The 14,914-nt window shown below is 55.1% G+C and overlaps 1 protein-coding gene and 1 long non-coding RNA gene across 2 annotated transcripts; both read left to right on the top strand.

Annotated features, from left to right (window-relative positions):
* The first annotated feature begins 871 nt into the window (after nt 1-871).
* On the top strand, nt 872-5,638 carry LOC144954754 (uncharacterized). The gene is made up of 3 exons (XR_013641344.1): nt 872-908; nt 4,250-4,321; nt 5,599-5,638. It is a non-coding gene; the product is annotated as an uncharacterized LOC144954754 (long non-coding RNA).
* Nucleotides 5,639-5,655: 17 nt separating this feature from the next.
* LOC144954755 (forkhead box protein N4-like) lies at nt 5,656-14,151 on the top strand (the record flags this gene model as incomplete). Its single annotated transcript, XM_078885183.1, has 3 exons — nt 5,656-5,711; nt 6,878-6,974; nt 13,876-14,151. Coding segments are annotated over 3 exons (429 nt in total), but the record flags the coding sequence as incomplete, so codon positions are not given.
* Between the last annotated feature and the right edge of the window lie 763 nt (nt 14,152-14,914).

Raw genomic sequence — 14,914 nt, 5'->3', positions numbered from 1 at the left:
GACTTGCCCTCACTCTCATGGCTGACGTCCGTCAACATACAGCGGACATCAAACTCACCACTCGTGACCAGCCAGCAAACTGGTGACACCACAACCACCACCACAACCACCACAACCACCACCACAACCACCACAACCACAATCACCACAACCACCACCACTACTACTACCACAACCACTACAACTACTACCACCACAACCACCACAACCACCACCACAACCACCACCACCACAACCACCACCACAACCACCACAACCACCACCACAACCACCACCACAACCACCACCACCACTACTACTACCACCACAACCACCACCACAACCACCACCACCACTACTACTACCACCACAACCACCACCACAACCACCACCACAATCACCACCACAACCACCACCACCACCCCTATCACAACTACCACTACCACCACCACAACCACCACCACCACAACCACTACAACATCCACCACCACAACCACTACTCCCACCTCCATTGCTGTTGTAGTTGTTGTGGTGATTGTTGTTGTCGTTGTGGTTGTTGTGGTGATTGTGGTTGTGGTTGTAGTGATTGCTGAGATGATGGTGGTTGTTGTGGTGGTGCTAGTTGTTGTTGTGGTGGTGGTAGTGATTGTTGTGGTGATTGTGGTTGTGGTTGTAGTGATTGCTGAGATGATGGTGGTTGTTATGGTGGTGCTAGTTGTTGTTGTGGTGGTGGTAGTGATTGTTGTGGTGATTGTGGTTGTTGTTGTTGTGCAGACTGTGGCATCACGTGGCCTGGTGTGGCGTTCCACTCACACAGCGGCGGCCTGCCAGCCCCCCACTCTCACCCCCCCACCAACACTCAGCCCCCCACCAACACTGCCCCCCACCAACACTCAGCCCCCATACAGCCGGCTCTGCAGATGCCCTTGGTGAGTGGGCGGGTGGGTGGGTGGGTGAGTGGGTGGGTGGGTGGGTGAGTGGGTGGGTGGGTGAGTGGGTGGGTGGGTGGGTGAGTGGGCGGGTGGGTGGGTGGGTGAGTGAGTGGGTGGGTGGGTGGGTGGGTGAGTGGGTGGGTGAGTGGGTGGGTGGGTGGGTGGGTGAGTGGGTGGGTGGGTGGGTGAGTGGGTGGGTGGGTGGGTGAGTGGGTGGGTGGGTGGGTGGGTGGGTGAGTGGGTGGGTGGGTGGGTGAGTGAGTGGGTGGGTGGGAGAGTGAGTGGGTGAGGGGGTGGGTGAGTGAGTGGGTGGGTGAGTGGGTGAGTGGGTGGGGGAGTGGGTGGGTGGGTGGGTGAGTGGGCGGGTGGGTGGGTGAGTTGGTGAGTGGGTAGGTGGGTAGGTGAGTGGGTGTGTGTGTCTGTGTGTGTGTCTGTGTGTGTGTCACTGTGTGTGTCACTGTGTGTGTCACTGTGTGTGTGTGTGTGTGTCACTGTGTGTGTCTGTGTGTGTCACTGTGTGTGTCTGTGTGTGTGTGTCACTGTGTGTGTCACTGTGTGTGTCACTGTGTGTGTGTGTGTCACTGTGTGTGTCACTGTGTGTGTCACTGTGTGTGTGTCACTGTGTGTGTCACTGTGTGTGTCACTGTGTGTGTCACTGTGTGTGTGTGTCACTGTGTGTGTCACTGTGTGTGTCACTGTGTGTGTCACTGTGTGTGTCACTGTGTGTGTGTGTGTGTGTGTCACTGTGTGTGTCACTGTGTGTGTCACTGTGTGTGTGTCACTGTGTGTGTCACTGTGTGTGTGTCTGTGTGTGTCACTGTGTGTGTCACTGTGTGTGTGTCACTGTGTGTGTCACTGTGTGTGTCACTGTGTGTGTCACTGTGTGTGTGTGTGTGTGTGTCACTGTGTGTGTCACTGTGTGTGTCACTGTGTGTGTGTCACTGTGTGTGTCACTGTGTGTGTCTGTGTGTGTGTCACTGTGTGTGTGTCACTGTGTGTGTGTGTCACTGTGTGTGTCTGTGTGTGTGTGTCACTGTGTGTGTCACTGTGTGTGTCACTGTGTGTGTCACTGTGTGTGTGTGTGTGTCACTGTGTGTGTCACTGTGTGTGTGTGTGTGTCACTGTGTGTGTCACTGTGTGTGTGTGTGTGTCACTGTGTGTGTCACTGTGTGTGTCTGTGTGTGTGTCACTGTGTGTGTCTGTGTGTGTGTGTCACTGTGTGTGTCACTGTGTGTGTCACTGTGTGTGTGTGTCACTGTGTGTGTGTGTGTGTGTCACTGTGTGTGTCACTGTGTGTGTCACTGTGTGTGTCTGTGTGTGTGTGTCACTGTGTGTGTGTGTCTGTGTGTGTCACTGTGTGTGTGTCACTGTGTGTGTGTGTGTGTCACTGTGTGTGTCACTGTGTGTGTCACTGTGTGTGTCACTGTGTGTGTGTGTCACTGTGTGTGTCACTGTGTGTGTCACTGTGTGTGTCACTGTGTGTGTCTGTGTGTGTGTGTCACTGTGTGTGTCACTGTGTGTGTGTGTCACTGTGTGTGTCACTGTGTGTGTGTCACTGTGTGTGTGTGTCACTGTGTGTGTCACTGTGTGTGTCACTGTGTGTGTCACTGTGTGTGTGTCACTGTGTGTGTGTGTCACTGTGTGTGTCACTGTGTGTGTGTGTCACTGTGTGTGTCACTGTGTGTGTGTGTCACTGTGTGTGTGTCACTGTGTGTGTGTGTCACTGTGTGTGTCACTGTGTGTGTGTGTCACTGTGTGTGTGTCACTGTGTGTGTGTGTCACTGTGTGTGTCACTGTGTGTGTGTGTCACTGTGTGTGTGTCACTGTGTGTGTCACTGTGTGTGTGTGTGTCACTGTGTGTGTGTGTGTCACTGTGTGTGTCACTGTGTGTGTCACTGTGTGTGTCACTGTGTGTGTGTGTGTGTGTGTCACTGTGTGTGTGTCACTGTGTGTGTGTGTCACTGTGTGTGTGTGTCACTGTGTGTGTCACTGTGTGTGTGTGTGTGTCACTGTGTGTGTGTGTCACTGTGTGTGTCACTGTGTGTGTCACTGTGTGTGTCACTGTGTGTGTGTGTCACTGTGTGTGTCACTGTGTGTGTGTGTGTGTCACTGTGTGTGTGTGTCACTGTGTGTGTGTGTCACTGTGTGTGTCACTGTGTGTGTCACTGTGTGTGTGTGTGTGTGTCACTGTGTGTGTGTCACTGTGTGTGTGTGTCACTGTGTGTGTGTGTCACTGTGTGTGTCACTGTGTGTGTGTGTCACTGTGTGTGTGTGTCACTGTGTGTGTCACTGTGTGTGTCACTGTGTGTGTGTGTCACTGTGTGTGTCACTGTGTGTGTGTGTGTGTCACTGTGTGTGTGTGTCACTGTGTGTGTGTGTCACTGTGTGTGTCACTGTGTGTGTGTGTGTGTCACTGTGTGTGTGTGTCACTGTGTGTGTGTGTGTGTGTCACTGTGTGTGTGTGTGTGTGTCACTGTGTGTGTGTGTGTGTGTGTGTGTGTCACTGTGTGTGTGTGTGTGTGTCACTGTGTGTGTCACTGTGTGTGTGTGTGTGTGTCACTGTGTGTGTCACTGTGTGTGTGTGTGTGTGTGTGTCACTGTGTGTGTCACTGTGTGTGTGTGTCACTGTGTGTGTGTGTCTGTGTGTGTCACTGTGTGTGTCACTGTGTGTGTCACTGTGTGTGTGTGTCACTGTGTGTGTCACTGTGTGTGTGTGTCACTGTGTGTGTGTGTCTGTGTGTGTCACTGTGTGTGTCACTGTGTGTGTGTGTCACTGTGTGTGTGTGTCTGTGTGTGTCACTGTGTGTGTCACTGTGTGTGTCACTGTGTGTGTGTGTCACTGTGTGTGTCACTGTGTGTGTGTGTCACTGTGTGTGTGTGTCTGTGTGTGTCACTGTGTGTGTCACTGTGTGTGTGTGTCACTGTGTGTGTCACTGTGTGTGTGTGTCTGTGTGTGTCACTGTGTGTGTCACTGTGTGTGTGTGTCACTGTGTGTGTGTGTGTCACTGTGTGTGTGTGTGTCACTGTGTGTGTGTGTCACTGTGTGTGTGTGTCACTGTGTGTGTCACTGTGTGTGTGTGTGTGTCACTGTGTGTGTCACTGTGTGTGTGTGTCACTGTGTGTGTGTGTCACTGTGTGTGTCACTGTGTGTGTGTGTGTGTCACTGTGTGTGTCACTGTGTGTGTGTGTCACTGTGTGTGTGTGTGTCACTGTGTGTGTGTGTCACTGTGTGTGTGTGTCACTGTGTGTGTCACTGTGTGTGTGTGTGTGTCACTGTGTGTGTCACTGTGTGTGTGTGTGTCACTGTGTGTGGTTGTTCTTCCCCCCAACCCACCCAGGCGCAGCCCCTGGGGACTCAGGGAGTCCTGGGGCCTCTCAACGCCCCCTACCCCGACTCCTTCCCCACAGCGGTGAGTCTGTGTGGTGAGTGTGTGGTGAGTGTGTGTGGTGAGTGTGGTGAGTGTGGTGAGTGTGTGTGGTGAGTGTGTGTGGTGAGTGTGTGGTGAGTGTGTGTGGTGAGTGTGTGTGGTGAGTGTGTGGTGAGTGTGTGTGGTGAGTGTGTGTGGTGAGTGTGTGGTGAGTGTGTGTGGTGAGTGTGTGTGGTGAGTGTGTGTGGTGAGTCTGTGGTGAGTCTGTGGTGAGTGTGTGGTGAGTGTGTGGTGAGTGTGTGTGGTGAGTGTGGTGAGTGTGGTGAGTGTGTGTGGTGAGTGTGTGTGGTGAGTGTGTGTGGTGAGTCTGTGGTGAGTCTGTGGTGAGTCTGTGTGGTGAGTGTGTGGTGAGTGTGTGTGGTGAGTGTGGTGAGTGTGTGTGGTGAGTGTGTGGTGAGTGTGTGTGGTGAGTGTGTGTGGTGAGTGTGTGGTGAGTGTGTGTGGTGAGTGTGTGTGGTGAGTGTGTGGTGAGTGTGTGTGGTGAGTGTGTGTGGTGAGTGTGTGTGGTGAGTCTGTGGTGAGTCTGTGGTGAGTGTGTGGTGAGTGTGTGGTGAGTGTGTGGTGAGTGTGTGGTGAGTGTGTGGTGAGTGTGTGGTGAGTGTGTGTGGTGAGTCTGTGTGGTGAGTGTGTGTGGTGAGTGTGTGGTGAGTGTGTGGTGAGTGTGTGGTGAGTGTGTGGTGAGTCTGTGGGTCTCTGTGTGTTGAGTCTATGGGTGTCTGTGTGGTGAGTCTGTGGGTCTCTGTGTGGTGAGTCTGTGGGTCTCTGTGTGGTGAGTCTGTGGGTCTCTGTGTGGTGAGTCTGTGGGTCTCTGTGTGGTGAGTCTGTGGGTCTCTGTGTGGTGAGTCTGTGGGTCTCTGTGTGGTGAGTCTGTGTGTGTGTCACTGTGTGTGTGTGTCACTGTGTCACTGTGTGTGTCACTGTGTGTCACTGTGTGTGTGTGTGTCACTGTGTGTCACTGTGTGTGTCACTGTGTGTGTCACTGTGTGTGTGTGTCACTGTGTGTGTCACTGTGTGTGTGTGTCACTGTGTGTCACTGTGTGTGTCACTGTGTGTGTCACTGTGTGTCAATGTGTGTGTCACTGTGTGTGTCACTGTGTGTGTCACTGTGTGTGTCACTGTGTGTGTGTGTGTGTGTGTCACTGTGTGTGTGTGTCACTGTGTGTGTGTGTGTCACTGTGTGTGTCACTGTGTGTGTGTGTCACTGTGTGTGTGTGTCACTGTGTGTGTCACTGTGTGTGTCACTGTGTGTGTCCCCCCAGTACCACTACAGTGCCGTTTTCTCCACGGCGCAGGCCCCCCCATCGGCACGGCCCCCCACTGGGGGGCTCAGCCTACACCACAAGGCCTTCCCTAAGCCCATCTACTCCTACAGGTACTGTACACTACACTATGCACTACACTATACACTACACTATACACTACTACACTATACACCACACTATACACTACACTATGCACTACTATACACCACTATACACTACTATACAGATATGAAACTACTATACACTGCTATACACTACACCACTATACACTACACTGAGTGAGTGTGTGGGTGAGTAGGTTAGTGGGTGAGCGTGTGTATGAGTGGGTGAGTGGACCAGTGAGTGGATGAGCGAGTGGGTGAGCGAGTGAGTGGTTGGGTGAGTGAGTGAGTGACTGGGTGAGTGAGTGAGTGACTAGGTGAGTGAGTGAGTGGACCAGTGAGTGACTGGGTGAGTGAGTGACTGGGTGAGTGAGTGAGTGACTGGGTGAGTGAGTGGACCAGTAAGTGACTGGGTGAGTGAGTGACTGGGTGAATGAGTGAGTGACTGGGTGAGTGAGTGAGTGACTAGGTGAGTGAGTGAGTGGACCAGTGAGTGACTGGGTGAGTGAGTGACTGGGTGAGTGAGTGAGTGACTGGGTGAGTGAGTGAGTGACTGGGTGAGTGAGTGAGTGGACCAGTAAGTGACTGGGTGAGTGAGTGACTGGGTGAATGAGTGACTGGGTGAGTGAGTGAGTGAGTGGGTGAGTGAGTGAGTGAGTGACTGGGTGAGTGAGTGAGTTAGTGAGTGGGTGAGTGGGTGAGTGATTGGGTGAGTGAGTGAATGGATGAGTGAGTGGGTGAGTGGGTGAGTGAGTGAATGGATGAGTGAGTGGGTGAGTGGGTGACTGGGTGAGTGAGTGAGTGGGTGAGTGAGTGAGTGAGTGACTGGGTGAGTGAGTGAGTGAGTGACTGGATGAGTCAGTGAGTGAGTGACTGGGTGAGTGAGTGACTGGGTGAGTGAGTGACTGGGTGAGTGAGTGAGTGAGTGACTGGGTGAGTGAGTGAGTGGGTGAGTGAGTGAGTGACTGGGTGAGTGAGTGAGTGAGTGACTGGGTGAGTGAGTGAGTGAGTGACTGGATGAGTCAGTGAGTGAGTGACTGGGTGAGTGAGTGACTGGGTGAGTGAGTGACTGGGTGAGTGAGTGGATGAGTGCTCCTCGCCGCTCACAGCACTTGCCCGTACAGCTTTGTGAATGCTACCTGGGTGGTGTGTGGGGGCCTTTGTCTTTGTGACAGCTGCCTCATCGCCATCGCGCTCAAGAACAGCCGCTCCGGAAGCCTCACAGTGAGTGAGATCTACAGCTTCCTGATGGACACCTTCCCCTACTTCAGGGTTAGTCACCCACTCACTCACTCACTCACCCACTCACTCACCCAGTCACTCATCCACTCACCCACTCACTCACCCACTCACTCACAGTGAGTGAGATCTACAGCTTCCTGATGGACACCTTCCCATACTTCAGGGTTAGTCACCCACTCACTCACCCACTCACTCACCTAGTCACTCACCTAGTCACTCATCCACTCACTCACCCACTCACTCACCCAGTCACTCATCCACTCACCCACTCACTCACCCACTCACTCACCCATTCACTCACCCACTCACTCACTCACCCACTCACTCACAGTGAGTGAGATCTACAGCTTCCTGATGGACACCTTCCCATACTTCAGGGTTAGTCACCCACTCACTCACTCACCCACTCACTCACCTAGTCACTCATCCACTCACCCACTCACTCACAGTGAGTGAGATCTACAACTTCCTGATGGACACCTTCCCATACTTCAGGGTTAGTCACCCACTCACTCACTCACTCACCCAGTCACTCACCTAGTCACTCATCCACTCACTCACCCACTCACTCACCCAGTCACTCATCCACTCACCCACTCACTCACCCACTCACTCACCCACTCACTCACCCATTCACTCACCCACTCACCCACTCACTCACTCACCCACTCACTCACAGTGAGTGAGATCTACAGCTTCCTGATGGACACCTTCCCATACTTCAGGGTTAGTCACCCACTCACTCACTCACCCACTCACTCACCCAGTCACTCACCTAGTCACTCATCCACTCACTCACCCAGTCACTCACCTAGTCACTCATCCACTCACTCACCCACTCACTCACCCAGTCACTCATCCACTCACCCACTCACTCACCCACTCACTCACCCATTCACTCACCCACTCACCCACTCACTCACTCACTCACTCACCCACTCACTCACAGTGAGTGAGATCTACAGCTTCCTGATGGACACCTTCCCCTACTTCAGGGTTAGTCACCCACTCACTCAACCACTCACTCATCCACCCACTCATCCACCCACTCACTCACCCACCCAGTCACTCATCCACTCACCCACTCACTCACAGTGAGTGAGATCTACAGCTTCCTGATGGACACCTTCCCCTACTTCAGGGTTAGTCACCCACTCACTCAACCACTCACTCATCCACCCACTCATCCACCCACTCACTCACCCACCCAGTCACTCATCCACTCACCCACTCACTCACCCACTCACTCACTCACCCACTCACCCACTCACTCACCCACTCACCCACCCACTCACCCAGTCACTCATCCACTCACCCACTCACTCACCCACTCACTCACCCAGTGACTCACCCAGTCACTCATCCACTCACCCACTCACTCACCCACTCACCCACCCACTCACCCAGTCACTCATCCACTCACTCACCCACTCACTCACCCACTCACCCAGTCACTCATCCACTCACCCACTCACTCACCCACTCACTCACCCACTCACTCACCCACTCACCCACCCACTCACCCAGTCACTCATCCACTCACCCACTCACTCACCCACTCACTCACCCACTCACCCAGTCACTCATCCACTCACCCACTCACTCACCCACTCACTCACCCACTCACTCACTCACCCACTCACTCACAGTGAGTGAGATCTACAGCTTCCTGATGGACACCTTCCCCTACTTCAGGGTTAGTCACCCACTCACTCACCCACTCACCCACCCACTCACTCACTCACTCACCCACTCACCCACTCACTCACCCACTCACCCAGTCACTCATCCACTCACCCACTCACTCACCCACTCACTCACCCACTCACCCACCCACTCACCCAGTCACTCATCCACTCACCCACTCACTCACTCACCCACTCACTCACCCACTCACCCAGTCACTCATCCACTCACCCACTCACTCACCCACTCACTCACCCACTCACTCACCCACTCACCCACCCACTCACCCAGTCTCTCATCCACTCACTCACCCACTCACTCACCCACTCACCCAGTCACTCATCCACTCACCCACTCACTCACCCACTCACTCACCCACTCACTCACCCACTCACTCACCCACTCACTCACCCACGCACTCACCCACTCAGTCACTCACCCACTCACTCACCCACTCACCCACCCACTCACCCACTCACTCACCCACTCACCCACTCACTCACCCATCCACTCACTCACCCACTCACTCACCCACTCACTCACAGTGAGTGAGATCTACAGCTTCCTGATGGACACCTTCCCCTACTTCAGGGTTAGTCACCCACTCACTCACCCACTCACTCACCCACTCACTCACCCAGTCACTCACTCACTCACCCAGACACCCACTCACCCACTCACCCACCCACTCACCCAGTCACTCATCCACTCACCCACTCACTCACCCACTCACTCACCCACTCACTCACCCACTCACCCACCCACTCACCCAGTCTCTCATCCACTCACTCACCCACTCACTCACCCACTCACCCAGTCACTCATCCACTCACCCACTCACTCACCCACTCACTCACCCACTCACTCACCCACTCACTCACCCACTCACTCACCCACGCACTCACCCACTCAGTCACTCACCCACTCACTCACCCACTCACCCACCCACTCACCCACTCACCCACTCACTCACCCACTCACCCACTCACTCACCCATCCACTCACTCACCCACTCACTCACCCACTCACTCACAGTGAGTGAGATCTACAGCTTCCTGATGGACACCTTCCCCTACTTCAGGGTTAGTCACCCACTCACTCACCCACTCACTCACCCACTCACTCACCCAGTCACTCACCCAGTCACTCACCCAGTCACTCACTCACTCACTCACTCACCCAGACACCCACTCACCCACTCACTCACTCACTCACCCACTCACTCGCTCACCCACTCACTCACTCACCCACTCACTCGCTCACCCACTCACTCACTCACTCATCCACTCACCCACCCACTCACTCACCCACCCACCCACCCACTCACTCACTCACTCACTCACCCACCCACTCACCCACTCACTCACTCACTCACCCACTCACCCACTCACTCACTCACTCACCCACTCACTCACCCACTCACCCACTCACTCACTCACTCACCCACTCACTCACCCACTCACTCACCCACTCACCCACTCACTCACTCACTCACCCACTCACCCACTCACCCACTCACTCACCCACTCACTCACTCACTCACTCACTCACTCACCCACTCACTCACTCACCCAGTCACTCATCCACTCACCCACTCACTCACCCACTCACTCACCCACTCACTCACCCACTCACCCACCCACTCACCCAGTCTCTCATCCACTCACTCACCCACTCACTCACCCACTCACCCAGTCACTCATCCACTCACCCACTCACTCACCCACTCACTCACCCACTCACTCACCCACTCACTCACCCACTCACTCACCCACGCACTCACCCACTCAGTCACTCACCCACTCACTCACCCACTCACCCACCCACTCACCCACTCACCCACTCACTCACCCACTCACCCACTCACTCACCCATCCACTCACTCACCCACTCACTCACCCACTCACTCACAGTGAGTGAGATCTACAGCTTCCTGATGGACACCTTCCCCTACTTCAGGGTTAGTCACCCACTCACTCACCCACTCACTCACCCACTCACTCACCCACTCACTCACCCAGTCACTCACCCAGTCACTCACCCAGTCACTCACTCACTCACTCACTCACCCAGACACCCACTCACCCACTCACTCACTCACTCACCCACTCACTCGCTCACCCACTCACTCACTCACCCACTCACTCGCTCACCCACTCACTCACTCACTCATCCACTCACCCACCCACTCACTCACCCACCCACCCACCCACTCACTCACTCACTCACTCACCCACCCACTCACCCACTCACTCACTCACTCACCCACTCACTCACCCACTCACCCACTCACTCACTCACCCACCCACCCACTCACCCACTCACTCACCCACTCACCCACTCACTCACTCACCCACTCACCCACTCACTCACTCACTCACCCACTCACTCACCCACTCACCCACTCACTCACTCACCCACCCACCCACTCACTCACTCACTCACCCACCCACCCACTCACTCACTCACTCACTCACTCACCCACCCACTCACCCACTCACTCACTCACTCACCCACTCACTCACCCACTCACCCACTCACTCACCCACCCACCCACTCACCCACTCACTCACCCACTCACCCACTCACTCACTCACCCACTCACCCACTCACTCACTCACTCACCCACTCACTCACCCACTCACCCACTCACTCACCCACTCACCCACTCACTCACTCACCCACTCACCCACTCACTCACTCACTCACCCACTCACTCACCCACTCACCCACTCACTCACTCACCCACCCACCCACTCACTCACTCACTCACCCACCCACCCACTCACTCACTCACTCACTCACTCACCCACCCACTCACCCACTCACTCACTCACTCACCCACTCACTCACCCACTCACCCACTCACTCACTCACCCACCCACCCACTCACCCACTCACTCACCCACTCACCCACTCACTCACTCACCCACTCACCCACTCACTCACTCACTCACCCACTCACTCACCCACTCACCCACTCACTCACTCACTCACTCACCCACTCACTCACTCACTCACCCACTCACTCACTCACTCACCCACTCACCCACTCACTCACTCACTCACCCACTCACTCACCCACTCACCCACTCACTCACTCACCCACCCACCCACTCACTCACTCACTCACCCACCCACCCACTCACTCACTCACTCACTCACTCACCCACCCACTCACCCACTCACTCACTCACTCACCCACTCACTCACCCACTCACCCACTCACTCACTCACCCACCCACCCACTCACCCACTCACTCACCCACTCACCCACTCACTCACTCACCCACTCACCCACTCACTCACTCACTCACCCACTCACTCACCCACTCACCCACTCACTCACTCACTCACTCACCACTCACTCACTCACTCACTCATGTGTGTGTGTGTGTGTGTGGTGTGTGTGTGGTGTGTGTGGTGTGTGTGTGTGTGTGTGGTGTGTGTGTGGTGTGTGTGTGTGTGTGTGGTGTGTGTGGTGTGTGTGTGTGTGGTGTGTGTGTGGTGTGTGTGGTGTGTGTGTGTGTGGTGTGTGTGTGTGTGTGTGGTGTGTGTGTGGTGTGTGTGTGTGTGTGTGGTGTGTGTGTGTGTGTGTGGTGTGTGTGTGGTGTGTGTGTGTGTGGTGTGTGTGTGTGTGGTGTGTGTGTGTGTGTGTGGTGTGTGTGTGGTGTGTGTGGTGTGTGTGTGTGTGGTGTGTGTGTGTGTGTGTGGTGTGTGTGTGGTGTGTGTGTGTGTGGTGTGTGTGTGTGTGGTGTGTGTGTGTGTGTGTGGTGTGTGTGTGTGTGTGTGGTGTGTGTGTGTGTGTGTGGTGTGTGTGTGTGGTGTCTGTGTGTGGTGTGTGTGTGTGTGTGGTGTGTGTGTGTGGTGTCTGTGTGTGGTGTGTGTGTGTGTGTGTGTGTGTGTGTGTGTGTGTGGTGTGGTGTGTGGTGTGTGTGTGTGTGTGTGGTGTGTGTGTGTGTGTGTGTGTGTGTGTGTGGTGTGTGTGTGTGGTGTGTGGGTGTGTGTGTGGTGTGTGTGTGTGTGTGTGTGTGTGTGTGTGGTGTGTGTGTGTGTGTGTGTGTGTGTGTGTGTGTGTGTGTGGTGTGTGTGTGTGTGTGTGTGTGTGTGTGTGGTGTGTGTGTGTGTGTGTGTGTGTGTGTGTGGTGTGTGTGTGTGTGTGTGTGTGTGTGTGTGGTGTGTGTGTGTGTGTGTGGTGTGTGTGTGTGTGTGTGGTGTGTGTGTGTGTGTGTGTGGTGTGTGTGTGTGTGTGTGGTGTGTGTGTGTGTGTGTGTGTGTGTGTGTGTGTGTGTGTGTGGTGTGTGTGTGTGGTGTCTGTGTGTGGTGTGTGTGTGTGTGTGTGTGTGGTGTGTGTGTGTGTGTGGTGTGTGTGTGGTGTGTGTGTGTGTGTGTGGTGTGTGTGTGGTGTGTGTGTGTGTGTGTGTGGTGTGTGTGTGGTGTGTGTGTGTGTGTGTGGTGTGTGTGTGTGTGTGTGTGTGTGTGTGTGTGGTGTGTGTGTGTGTGGTGTGTGTGTGTGGTGTCTGTGTGTGGTGTGTGTGTGTGTGTGTGTGTGGTGTGTGTGTGTGGTGTCTGTGTGTGGTGTGTGTGTGTGTGTGTGGTGTGTGTGTGTGTGTGTGGTGTGTGTGTGTGTCGTGTGTGTGTGTGGTGTCTGTGTGTGGTGTGTGTGTGTGTGTCTGTCTGTGTGTGTGACTGTGTGTATATGTGTGACTGTGTGTGTGTCTGTGTGTGTGTGTCTGTGTGTGTGTGACTGTGTGTGTGTCTGTGTGTATGTGTGTGTGACTGTGTGTGTCTGTGTGTGTGACTGTGTGTGTGTGTCTGTGTGTGTGTCTGTGTGTCTGTGTGTGTGTGTCTGTGTGCGGTGTGTGTGTCTGTGTGTGTGTGTGTCTGTGTGTGTGTGTCTGTCTGTGTGTGTGACTGTGTGTGTCTGTGTGTGTGTGTATGTCTGTGTGATGTGTGTGTGTGTGTGTCTGTCTGTGTGTGTGACTGTGTGTGTCTGTGTGTGTGTGTATGTCTGTGTGATGTGTGTGTGTGTGATGTGTGTGTGTGTGTGTCTGTGTGTGTGTGTCTGTCTGTGTGTATGACTGTGTGTGTCTGTCTGTGTGTGTGTGTCTGTGTGATGTGTGTGTGTGTCTGTGTGATGTGTGTGTGTGTGATGTGTGTGTTTGTCTGTGTGATGTGTGTGTGTGTGATGTGTGTGTGTGTGTCTGTGTGTGTGTGATGTGTGTGTGTTGCGTGCGCCGCCCAGACGGCTCCTGACGGCTGGAAGAACTCTGTGCGTCACAACCTGTCCCTGAACAAGTGCTTCGAGAAGGTGGAGCACAAGATGGGAGCCCCCTCCTTGTCCACCTCCTCGTCCACCTCCTCGTCCACCACCTCGTCCCGCAAGGGCTGCCTGTGGACGCTGAACCCGGCGCGTGGCGACAAGATGGAGGAGGAGATCTTGAAGTGGAAACGCAAAGACCCCTCGTCCATACGGCGCAGCATGGCTCGCCCCGGTGAGCTGGGGGGGCGGTGGTGGTGAGCGTGGGGGGGTGGTGAGCGTGGGTGGGGGGGCCAGGTGAGGGTGAGTGGTGAGTGTGTGGGGGGGGGGGCGGTGATGGCGAGGGTGAGTGGGTGGGCGAGGTGGTGAGTGTGAGTGGGTGTGGAGGTGGTGGTGGTGGTGAGTGGGGTGGTGGTGAGTGGGGTGGTGGTGAGTGTGAGTGGGGTGGTGGTGAGTGGGGTGGTGGTGAGTGGGGTGGTGGTGAGTGTGAGTGGGGTGGTGGTGAGTGTGAGTGGGTGTGGAGGTGGTGGTGGTGGTGAGTGGGGTGGTGGTGAGTGGGGTGGTGGTGAGTGTGAGTGGCGAGGTGGTGAGGGTGAGTGGGTGGGCGAGGTGGTGGTGAGGGTGAGTGGGTGGGCGAGGTGGTGGTGAGGGTGAGTGGGGTGGTGAGGGTGAGGGTGAGTGGTGGGCGAGGTGGTGGTGAGGGTGAGTGGGGTGGTGGTGGTGAGGGTGAGTGGTGGGCGAGGTGGTGGTGAGGGTGAGGGTGAGTGGTGAGGGTGAGTGTGGTGGTGAGGGTGAGTGGGGTGGTGGTGGTGAGGGTGAGTGGTGGGCGAGGTGGTGGTGAGGGTGAGTGGTGAGGGTGAGTGGTGAGGGTGAGTGTGGTGGTGAGTGGTGAGTGTGAGTGGTGGTGAGGTGTACTCTGTGTGTACGTGCCGTGTCACCCCGTGTGTCCCCCGCTGTGCCCCAGGTGGTGGTGAGTGGTGAGGGTGAGTGGTGGGCGAGGTGGTGGTGAGTGTGTGGGGGGGGG

Source organism: Lampetra fluviatilis, unplaced genomic scaffold, assembly GCF_964198595.1.
Source record: "Lampetra fluviatilis unplaced genomic scaffold, kcLamFluv1.1 SCAFFOLD_313, whole genome shotgun sequence".
Lineage (NCBI taxonomy): Eukaryota > Metazoa > Chordata > Hyperoartia > Petromyzontiformes > Petromyzontidae > Lampetra > Lampetra fluviatilis.
This window is presented reverse-complemented; position numbering and strand designations above follow the sequence as displayed.